The 12,147-nt window shown below is 40.1% G+C and overlaps 1 protein-coding gene across 1 annotated transcript in view; it reads left to right on the forward strand.

The window, feature by feature from the left end:
* Window positions 1-11,307, forward strand: part of MTMR7 (myotubularin related protein 7) — a 74,782-nt gene extending 63,475 nt beyond the window's left edge. Inside the window, exons 11-14 of the mRNA XM_050947607.1 lie at window positions 2,494-2,694; window positions 5,041-5,181; window positions 8,842-8,968; window positions 9,574-11,307. Coding sequence (XP_050803564.1) covers window positions 2,494-2,694; window positions 5,041-5,181; window positions 8,842-8,968; window positions 9,574-9,933 — 829 coding nt within the window. The 3' untranslated portion in view covers window positions 9,934-11,307. The remainder of the gene's footprint in view (window positions 1-2,493; window positions 2,695-5,040; window positions 5,182-8,841; window positions 8,969-9,573) is intronic.
* Window positions 11,308-12,147: the final 840 nt, after the last annotated feature.

Here is a 12,147-nt window from a genome sequence, read left to right on the forward strand (position 1 = left end):
CCTGAGGTGACACATATTCAGTCAGTATGAGGACAGTTGAAATCCCCCTTTATTATTGAGTTTTCTATTTTTATAGTCTCTCTAATTTCCCAGAGCATTTCACAGTCACCAGCACAATCCTGATCCAGTGGTTGGTCGTATATTCCTACTGCTATGCTCTTATTATTCAAGCATGAAATTTCTATCCAAAGAGATTCTATGGTACAGTTTGATTCATTTAAGTTTTTTTTACTATATTTGACTCTGTGCTTTCTGTTACATCTAGTGCCACTTCCCGACCTACTCTGTCATTCCTATATGTTTTGTACCTTGATATCACTGTGTCCTATTGATTATCATCATTCCACAAAGTTTTTGTGTTGCCTGTTATATCAATATCCTCATTTAATACCAGGCCCTTAAGTTTACCCATCTTAGTATTTAGACTTCTAGCATATGTATACAAGCACTTATCAAATTTGTCACTTTTTAGTTGTTTGCCATTATGTGATACAGTTGAATTGGACTCTTTTTCATTTGACTGTTTCTCTCCAGTTCCTACCTGTGGTTTATCAACTTCTATCTTCTCCTTCTTACTAGAAAAGAGAGAATCCCCATTAATAGATCTTCTCGTAGGGATGTCTCTGTCCAAACCATGTGCTCCTATACACCTGTCGGCTTTCCCTCAGCCCTTGTTTAAAAATTCCTCTATAATGTTTTTAAATGTACATGCCAGCAATCTGGTTCCATTTTGCTTTATCTGGAGTCCATCCTTCCTGCAATGGGTCCTTCTTTCCTAGTCTATAGGCAAATAGTCCATCAAATTAAAACAAAAGATACGTCAAGTAAAGGAAATATAAAACAATGTACTGATTTGACAGGTTGTATTATGCCTCAAAATCTCAACTGTCTTTTTGTTGCTAATTAAACAATTTGCAGGCTTTTTGTCCATAATGTGGACATATGTCTCCAGTTCCCTGCATTTGTGTGTTAAGTCAAGTTCTTAGAAAAACATTCAAAGCACAAAAGTTATGTTGAAGATTCATTGTCATATTACACCTCTACCTCGATAACGCTGTCCTCGGGAGCCGAAAAATCTTACCGCATTGTAGGTGAAACCGTGTTATATTGAACTTGCTTTGATCCACCAGAGTGAGCAGCCCCGCCTCCCTGGAGTGCTGCTTTACTGCGTTATATCCAAATTTGTGTTATATCGGGTGGCATTATATTGAGGTAGCGATGTACTTGATTTCTCTATAGGCTGATGCTACAGTGACAGTTATTAAATAACATTCAATAATTTGAGGCAGTTTTTACTGGAATAAAGTTCTTATAAGATTCCAGCAAGCGTTTCAGTCGTTAAAATGACATTCTACAAAATCTTTAATAATAATGTCTATAAAATATTGTAGGCATACAATCACCATTGATAACTGTGATCTCCTTAATGATACTGCTATACCTCATTGAGGCATTTAAGTAATGGCAGGTTCTAATTTAGAAGAAATTATTTTTATGATTTCCTACTCCATTAGCCTATATATATTAGATACAGAACAAACAACTAAAGATACTTCCTCTTTTACAGGTCAAAGTCAGACATACAGCATATTGTCTCAACTGTATGCATTACATATTTTCAGTCCCCTATTAATTGAGGTAATCCATTGTGAACAGCACCAAAAACCTAATTCTATATAGAGAAGTGGTTCAAAGCACACCTGCTAACACAGCAGAGTGTAGCTGTGCCCTAGGATGCTCTCCCCAAGGAATTCCACCAATACAGGGCAGCCTTAAACTATGATTGGAGGGTTTTTTTCGGGGGGGGGGGAAAGGGGCACCATAAAAGTCTCTCAGCAAAGGTTGTCCCGGAGATGTGCTAATTAACAGTACATAGACTAAGGGTGTTCATAGAAGTGAGAGACTTAGGGTACGTCTTCACTACCTGCCGTATGGGCGGGTAGCAATCGATTGCTCGGGGATCGATATATCGCGTCTCATCTAGACGCGATATATTGATCCCCGAACGCGCTTATATCGATTCCGTAACTCCACCAACCCGAACGGAGTTGCGGAATCGACAGGGGGAGCTGCGGACATCGATCCCGCGCCGTGAGGATGGTGAGTAATTCGATCTTAGATACTTCGACTTCAGCTACGTTATTCACGTAGCTGAAGTTGCGTATCTAAGATCAATTTGCCCCCATAGTGTAGACCAGCCCTTACAGCGCACACTAGTACCAGGTATAAACCAGCAGAGGACTCTGGAAGTTTCCCCACAGAGCTTCTCCTGTGTGCTCTGTTCCTGACTGGCAAGCGCAGCACTCCTTCGGTTCTGTGAGCAGAGGTTTCCACACCTGCCTGATTTTGTGATGTGACTAAAAATTCACCATAAAACCCATGACTCAACTCTCTCCCACAAAGCATTTTTTTTCAACAATGTAGTGCTCTAGTTTTCATAAAGGATTCCTATTGGATTTCAGGTTGTAATGGTAATATCTTGCATTATTTTAGGTATGGCTATTTAGATGGAGATCCAAAAGAGATATCCCCAGTTATTGATCAGTTCATCGAGTGCGTTTGGCAGCTCATGGAACAGTTTCCCTGTGCCTTTGAGTTCAATGAAAGATTCTTGATCCACATACAACATCATATCTATTCCTGCCAGTTTGGTAACTTTCTATGTAACGGCCAGAAGGAGAGGCGAGAGCTGAAGTATGATTTTCTGTTCTTTAACTACATATGTATATGTGGGTTTTGCAGATTTTGTGTGTATTAAAGATTAAAATGGCTATATAAATTTGCATGCCACAAAGTGTAGCAATGTACAATTCTTGCCTGCCTTTATCTGGCAAGATAATTTAACAAAAAAAAGTTGAGCTTCTGTAATGTGCAGTGCTGTGTATGTAATCTATAGGTGGGGAAAGGATTTAGGGTCTCACTCGAGCCTTGGCATACTCCTCAGTGTGATTGTTCCTGTCCCAGAGCTATGTATGTATGAGAAATCCATTCCCCCTCCTAGGGTTGAATCTTTTTAAGTTTCCCCAGAGCCAGATTCCTCTCTGTCCCACCCACTCCTTTTGGGTAAGGAACTGGGGTTCCTGTTGGTGACACCCTGGTTAACCTGGTCCGGGGAGACAGTGAACTGACCTCTTGCTGTTAGTTTTGTACTCTCTGATTGTACTGGAGTTCTTATGTTCATCACATACTCATCCCACGAACTGTCCATCAGTACAAATTTCCTGGTTTCTTGTCCAGTAGTCCCATTTTAAGGTCATGTGGATGGACATCATAGAACTGTTCTAACCCAGCCAGTGCACACAAATCATCTGGTAGCTCCCCTAATTGCAGATGTATTCTCCCTTCTGGGTTGACATTTCCATGTAAGTCATCTCATTGTGCTTTTGCAGCCCCAGAAATCTTTTCCTGTAAGCCTCAGTTCATGTTGAAGGATTGAGGCTTTAAAAAATTATTCATAGTCCACAAAATCTGTTGCAACATTTGACTGTTTGCTTCTGTGCTTCTTACTTCCAGTAAGGGGTGTTATGGACCAGAATGTAGACAGTCGGAGCAGCAGTGGTCAGGAACTATAGGTCAGAGACAGAGTCAGGAATCAAGCCTAAGTTCAGAGCCAGGGCGTAGAAGCAGGGACTTGGAGCAAGACAAGAGTGCAAGAACTAGGAGCAGGATGGGAAGGCAGGAATCAGGAAAGAAGGCAGAATCCAATGTAGCATCCAGCCAAGGATTCCTGTAGTTGCTCAGACAACTTCCTGTGTCTCCTTCTGACTTAAATAGTGAGTCTGAGCCACGCAAAGAGGCTGGACATCTCCTCCAATTGGGAGCTTTGTGGGCACTGCCTATAGTGAGCTAGGGTCCACCAGCCCACGCTCCCTGCTGGTATCAGCAAGCTGCCAGGTGGTGGCTGCAGCCTGGAGACCCAGGTTCAAGACCCTGATCCCTCCAAAGGGGGTCAGAAAGGGCTCACCCTCCTTCCTGGGCTTCGGAGCCCAAGCTCCAGGCTGAGCCACAACATCTACAGTGCTGCTTTTTAGCACCATATGTCACACAGCACACAACTGTTTCAAAATGTATCTGCACAAACTGCTGATCCCCAGAACCTGCATTGATCCACCCACAGAAAAAAGTAGAACTTGGCATAAATCCTGTAGTCTGTAAGGGAATTGTGCCCCACTGGTAACTGGCCATTCCTCCTGTAAAGGCAGAGTCGCCATTATCTGTTACAGTGCCACTGTGGCTGATCAGCAATCTGGTGTCAACTTGAAATGTCAGCACACTTGCATGTGGCTGAAATTCACCCATGGTGTGAAGAACCAGTGGAAGTCCTCTGTGCACTTATGGGCTGTGGGAAGAGGGTTAATCACGGAAGAAATAGCAGCAGTGAAGTGTCTGACCCATTACATGCTGCAGGAAGTGTCTTTGCACCAGGCCCATGTAGGTCAGCAAGGCCATGAAGAGGGGTGGGCAGTGAGGAGGTGTGGAAGAGGCCCGGGGATTCATGACTATACAGATTCAGTGGTCTCAACACAACATGGAACTGATACGAAGGATCATTGGCTGCTGTTTTAACTCATAGAAGCCCTGGGCATGGGCCCTGAAACAGAGGCTACATCTTATTTACTCAACCCCCATAATTCCATGTCCATGGCTTTTCAGAGGTGCATTGGATTTCACATTTAAAGTCCAATGAAGGAAAATAGGCCTCTACATTCTACAGCTATAATTTGTGTAATTTTCTTAAGAGGCTCTGAAGCTGATTGTAGTGACCAGCAAAGAGCACTGAAGTGTCTTCCCTAGTCTCTAGAAGCGGCAAAGAGTTCTGTGGCACCTTATAGACTAACAAACGTATTGGAGCATGAGCTTTCGTGAGTGAATACCCACTTCATTGGATGCATGTAGCGGAAATTTCCAGAGGCAGGTATAAACATGCACACAAGAATCAGGCTAGAGATAATGAGATTAGTTATCTAAGTAATAGTCTGTAGCTATACCTGCACCTCTGGAAAGCAGTTTATGTATTTTTTCTTTTAAATCCTTTCTCAGAATTCACGAACGAACATATTCGCTTTGGGCACATTTGTGGAAGAATCATGGAAATTACATGAATCCTCTGTATAGAGAAGACCACAGTCAGACCCAGGGGACACTGCGCCCACAGACAGCTCCCTGCAATTTCTTGTACAAGTAGGTGACGTCACTTGTTGCCATTGCACAGTGCATGTTATTAGTGGGGTGTATTAGAACAAAACTGCTCATCTCAGAACTTAATCTTATACTGTATATTTTATTCTAGTACATTGATAGATACAGTGGTAAATTCAGTGCCAGCTACAGTGAGTAAACTCCCTGCCTGCCAATACTCAGACAGGGCCTCTATATTATGTCACAGCATTGGATTAGTTGCAAAAGAAGCTTGTGACTAAGACTGCATTGATAGTTGTTTGTACTTATTACATGCATAGGCATTTGTTCCACTGTGGGTACTAGATTTCTGCCATATCAGATTTTGTGATGAATCTTTGATTCCCTGGGTCAATCAGCATCACAGGTGAAACAAGTAGTTTCAGAAAGATCGTAGGATCTCACTCATACATGTTAAAACAAGTACTTGGTAAATAAGCAAATAAAATACCCTGTCCAATGTTGCTGCTAAATTCTAGGTAACGCTGGGAGGGTAACTTAGGCCCCACATATTTTTTAGATGTTTACAAGTTTCTATAGAGTCTAATATCCAAAATGTTACTGTTGTTTTTTCAAATAACAATCTATTTTGTTGCTAATACAAGAGAAGTGAAAGTGATTAAAAATTATTATAAGTACAATTGAATAGTTATTTTCATATTCCAAGCTAAAGGATATGTTAAAATGTAAACAAACAACCTAAGTGATTACAAATAAATTAATGTTAATATTCTTTCATGTTTAACACTCTAGGTCACATTTCTAACCCAAGTTTAAAAAAACAGTTTAACTAAAAACTCTTAATTGTAATCTGACAGTGTCCCTTTAGGTACAACGATATTTGCAAAAGAGATTTACGAAATATGGGCCTGATACTGCAGACACTTACTCATGTGAGTAATCCCATTGACTTTAATCGGACTCCTTTGAGTAAGGGTTTGCAGGATTGGGTTTTTTTGTGTTAATGAATATAGGGTTGCGGGGACAGACATTACTAAATTGATGTAGATTGTTTGGCAAAGAAAAAAGAAACCACTTAATACTAGGTAAAAATCTCCTAGAACTAGGGTGACCAGATGTCCCAATAGGGACAGTCTCGATTTTGGTTTTTTTCTTTCTTATATAGGCTTCTATTACCCCCACCCTCTCTCCCAATTTTTCACATTTGCCCTCTGGTCACCCTACCTAGAACAGCTCTGCCAGACAGCTGAATTCTTAATTCAAGTCTGTTACTTAAATCTGTCTGCTGAGCTCCTTACGTAGATAGTCAGGTGCTGGCCACATGTTATCAGAGAATTAGAAAATAGGGGAGGAGTGATATTACACAATTATCCAAACATACTTATGGCATACACCCTCCTCCGAGCTGACTTTTTTCAGTTGCAGGCTAACAGGAGCAGTTATTTAACTGAAAACTATGTCAACAAGTCACACAAGATCAGGCAGATGGGTGCATGGCTAAGGAGCAAATACACAGAAACTGGCTTGTAAAACCCCAGGCTGCTTCCACTTTCCTAAGAGCGTCTTTTTTAGCATGGGTTATTATTTTACAGGTCTCTTACTTTAAATTAATTGTAGTGCAGTCTACAATAGCTTGGTATCACTAACCTGCAAAGATTTCATAGAGTCAGTTGTTAAGGTCTCCTTTCAGGAATGCACTTTAGCATATACTTAAATCCATCCAAATTCCGCATGTTCTAAGCCCTGCCCCTCAAAGGGAGTTAGGTGCATAACTGGGTTGGAGGAAAATGCCTACCTCCTTTTGGGATTCACAGTCATAAACACACACCTGGCGATGACACCTAAGCCAGTTTTTGGAAAATGCTAAACCAGGAGTCCCCCTTATAACCTTTAGTCCAGTAGGTGGGTACTCACCCTGGATGTGAGATATCCCAGTTCAATTCTACCCTCTGTCTGATGTGGAGGAGGGATTTGAAGCTGGGTTTCCCCCCTTCCCACAAGAGTGCCCTAATTGCTAGGCTGTAGGGTTATCTGGTTGGTTCTCTCGCAATCTCTCCTATTGGAGTTGTTCCACTGTGTATAAATAATTAATACAGGGAGGGGAAGAGACTCAAGTTCAGATCAGGCCTCCACATCGGGGTGGGGGGGAGGGGTGGAACCCAGGTGTCCCACATCCTAGGTGAATGTGCTAACCACTGGGCTAAACGTTATAAAAGGGATGGGTGAGTGGGTGCAGGCACCACCCCTGCCATGTCTTCCTCTGTGCATTTTGTGTGGGTTTAGGGGTTAGAGAACACTTACTGGATCAGACCCCGCAGGCGAGAAAGGCAGGGCAGGACCCCGAGTGGGGTTTACGGATGAGCTAGGCGCCTGGTGCCGAGACTGAGATAACAATGCATACATTCACTGTCAGAAACTGAGATATCTAGGGGACTTTAACAGTGGAAATTTAGATGCCTGTAGGGTTAGGCAGCAGCTGTGTGGGGGTTTTGAGGATCTCAGTGATGCCTAAATATTGGACTTAGGCACCTAAAGTGGCTGTTAGGCATCCAAGTGCTTTTGTGGATCTAGCCCTAAATACTTTCCTGAATCAATCTGGGACCTAATCCTGGAAGTTGTAGAGCAGAACCAGCAGATTTCAGACTTCGTTGAGAGTTGTGGCACTCAGCACCTCTCTGGATCAAGTCCTATGATTGTACAGTGACAACCTGAGAAGAAATTATCATAATGAAATACTGTTTTACCCATGTGATGCAGCAGGTGGAAACAGGCCCCCATGAATCTGTCAGGTATTTCATAGACTGCCTTGTGAACACATATTGAGACATCTCTGTGCCAGTATGTGCAATTTTGTCTTTTAACATTAGGGTCAAAGTTAGAGCAAGTGTAAATGGGTACAACTCCACTGATTTCAGCGGAGTCATGCTTAGCTACACCAACTACCCAAAAGGTACTTTCAGCCAGGCCAACAAAACACAAACTCATCCTTGAAATACTTTTTGGCTCTTGTTAAACATTTTTGTTAAATGTGAAATTTTAAGTAACATTTCACACCATAACTTTTAGATGACGCTTCTGATTTTTACCCAACTTTCCAGAAAAAAACTACGCTCAGATGAGCTGTGGTATACAAAACTTCAGGAGGACTAGTTGTTTTTGAGGAAAACTGGAGAGGGTCTAAAATTGGACTTATAATGGAAAGCTGGCTTCAACCTTAATTTTGATGCAGCTACTGCTGCGCTATAGTTTTTTTTAAATAGAGGGTATGGAACTAATAAAAAATACAACTTAAGTTATTATTGTTCTTAGCAAAACTGTGTATTTATTTTGACAGGACATGCATTTTTGTTGACAGTAAATACATTTAATAAGTTTAAAAATTTTAAAAAAAAAAGAAATACTATCAATCCAGAACTCCAGACAGATTAGATCAAAGCTGTGGTCTAAATCAAATGTAGCCTGATGTTTCTTAAAATTGTATATAATTGATTTATGCCAGTATTAGTCTATAGATTTACATTCTTATGCTTCTTTTTCATTGTCAGTCATACATGATCGAAAGTAGTAAAACATGATCTTGTGGTAGTAAAGCTGTTTTTCAATTAACATTGTGCAGTAAAGTGCTTACGTATGTTTAAGACTGTGTATTCCTGCATACCACTTGCATTTAACACTTCTGAAAGTCCCTGCTATCGATTCCAGGTTCTGGAGTGGTATGTATACCCGCTTTGAAAAGGGGATGCATCCCCGGCAGTCAGTTACCGATTACCTGATGGCAGTGAAAGAAGAAACTCAGCAGTTAGAGGAAGAGCTGGAAGTCTTAGAACAGGTAAAGAACTTGATCTGATTTCCCAGATTTCATATTCTCTAAATAAGGCTAGTTATGGGGGAAGTCTTTGATGAATTTCAGCTAAATAGGTAGTTTTTGTTCACCTTTCTACAGGACATGTGCAATGGAGGTCAGGCATATATAATACCAAGATGGAAAGAATAATCCATAAATGTATACTATTACTTAAAAAGTGCTGGCACCTACCATCTGCTGTGTGCTTTTCAAACACAGGGGGAGTTTCTGGGACTGAACTCAATGGGAATTTTTTGCCTTTCAATCTGTAGAAGCCAAGATTGGGTTTTTTTAGGGGGTAGGGTGAAATTTTGCCCTGGTACCTGCACAAAACACACACACTCCCGCAGAAGTTAATTTTTCTTGGTCTCATATGGCATAAAGGCTGACATGATTAAAGGTCTGTGTAATCCCACTGCAGTTGAGGGAAGAATTCTGATTGTCAAATAAATAGTTGCAAAGGGTGTAAGTCAGATTTTGACCTTAAGTATTTACATTGTGCCCATCACCAAGGTATGCAAGAGCGTAATTGGGTCCGAAACTCGTGTGTGTGTGTGTAGAATGTATAAACTATATTATTTCTCTTTCAGAGATTGGCAAATCTCAAAAAAGTGCAGTTAAACAATAGAAAAGAAAACTCTAAGCAGCAAGACCACAACACACATCTAGGGCTTTCTACCTCTAATAACAGCATAGCTAACACACCCCAGGATTACATTAATAATGTGAAATCATTCCCATCACGGAGCCCTTCACAAGGAGACGAAGAAGACTCAGCCCTGATTCTGACTCAGGACAACCTGAAAAGCTCTGATCCTGACCTCTCAGCCAACAGTGATCAGGAGTCAGGTGTGGAAGATTTGGGCTGCAGGTCCCCAAGCGGTGGTTGTTGCCTGCCTAGTGAAGACAGTGGCAAAGACTCAGATGAAGCTGTGTTTCACACTGTCTGAAATGGCATCTTTCATCAGATGAAGAACAGGCACTGTCCTTGAACATTTAAAAAAATTCCAAAGAAAAGGAGCTGTACAATTGTGTATGTAAAGTACCAGACAGAACCACCACGTATTACAGCTAATAAGCCACAATGTTAATGAAAGGTAATCTCTGCTATTATGAACATTTATTTAAGCCCCTTGTGGTTGCTTCTTTTAACCTTATCAGAGCCATAAAGAATTATTCATTTATTTTTGCTTTCCAAATGTTATTTTTATATTTCCATAATTATGCCTACTGTACATAACTGTGTTTTTGTTGAGTATTTTTGCCTTGAAGGTAGTTGTGTACATTGTGGAAATATTGGGTTTATTTCTTAAAATTTTCAAATTTAACAATTTTGTGAAAAAATTTCTATTAAAATCCTTTCAAAAAAGATATACTAGCATTAGAAAAGGTTCAGAGAAGGGCAACTAAAATGATTAGGAGTTTGGAACAGGTCCCATATAAGGAGAGATTAAAGAGGCTAGGACTTTTCAGCTTGAAAAAGAGGAGACTAAGGTGGGACATGATAGAGGTATATAAAATCATGAGTGATGTGGAGAAAGTGAATAAGGAAAAATTATTTACTTTTTCTGTAATATAAGAACTAGGGGCCACCAAATGGGCAGCAGGTTTAAAACAAATAAAAGGAAGTTCTTCTTCACACAGCGCACAGTCAACTTGTGGAACTCCTCGCCTGAGGAGGTTGTGAAGGCTAGGACTATAACAGGGTTTAAAAGAGAACTGGATAAATTCATGGAGATTAAGTCCATTAATGACTATTAGCCAGGATGGGTAAGGACTGGTGTCTCTAGCCTCTGTTTGTCAGAAGGTGGTGATGGATGGCAGGAGGGAGATCACTTGATCATTGACTGTTAGCTTCACTTCCTTTGGGGCACCTGGCGTTGGCCACTGTCAGTGGACAGGATACTGGGCTGGATGGACCTTTGGTCTGAGCTTTACTTTCAGCAAAGTAAAAGTAGAAATGGCAGACGCAAATGAACAGGATTACTTGGGTGTGTAAATGGGACCCTGACCCTCCAGCTGGATCTGTGTGGGTAGGTCTTTGAGTAAAACAGGAAAAATATAAAAATAAACACACAAACATTTTGGTAAACCATGACTTTGCACTGAATGACAGGCATCAGAGTTTACTTTATTTATTATTTGTATTACCATAGCACCTAGCAGCCCAAGTCATGGAGCAGGACCCAACTGTGCACAGTGCTAGGCATTATATAAACATAGAACAAAGGGACTTACAATCTAATTAATAAATAGTTTTGTTGTTCTAGCCTTTACAGGATATTAGTTCTATAATCATTCTAAAAAGAGCCAATTTTAAAAGACCACAGCTAAAATTTTCAAAAGTGCCTGTGTCCCATTGACTTTCAGTGAGACTTTTGGAAATTTTACCCTAAGCACCTAAGGGCCTAAGTTACTTTTTAAACTATTACCCCAAAACTGAAGTTAAAAGGATACTTTCAGTAGACTAAGCACAGAAATTTAGATATTGCAAAAAATATTTTCTCAAATCCTAACACTGATAGAAATGTCTTGTTTTAAAATAAATTCAATGAAGACATTTTCATCTGAATGTAAATTTCTCTTGCTGTATTTGCCAACCAAACATGGTTGAATAGTGCTAGGATGTAAAAAATCTATATGTGAAACTGACTAGAAATAAGTAATTTATTTTCATTGAGTGAAGTGAAAAAAGCAACAAAATATGTTGTCTGAAGTGATTTTTTTAACATCTATCAATTTTAATAATTTAAGATCTTATTAGTAACAAAGGTCTGGAAAGATGCAATTTAAAAAAATTAAAACTCTGTTTGAAGTAGAAGCCAGTAAAATACTAACATTTTGGATTCTCTTGTTTATACTAAATTACTTTACTTTGTCTTTTATTTTTTGTGCCAGCATTTACAGTTGAACCATTAAAAATTTTAACTTATTGGTCCTCTCTCCTTATCTTTTTGAAGTCCCTTTGGGCTTGAGCTCTAGTTGAACATAAAATGGTAAAGGTGCAAGTTTGCTTTAGTTATATTTATTGTTAATGTTTCAAGAACAGGTTTTAGAGGCAGAGTTTGCATAGTCAGATGCCATAGCTAGTCCTACATTTGTTGATTTTTAATAAATTTCTAGTAATTTAGTCCACTTCTGCAGGGAAGTTTTCATTCTGATAA

Source organism: Gopherus flavomarginatus, chromosome 3 (genome assembly GCF_025201925.1).
Source record: "Gopherus flavomarginatus isolate rGopFla2 chromosome 3, rGopFla2.mat.asm, whole genome shotgun sequence".
Lineage (NCBI taxonomy): Eukaryota > Metazoa > Chordata > Testudines > Testudinidae > Gopherus > Gopherus flavomarginatus.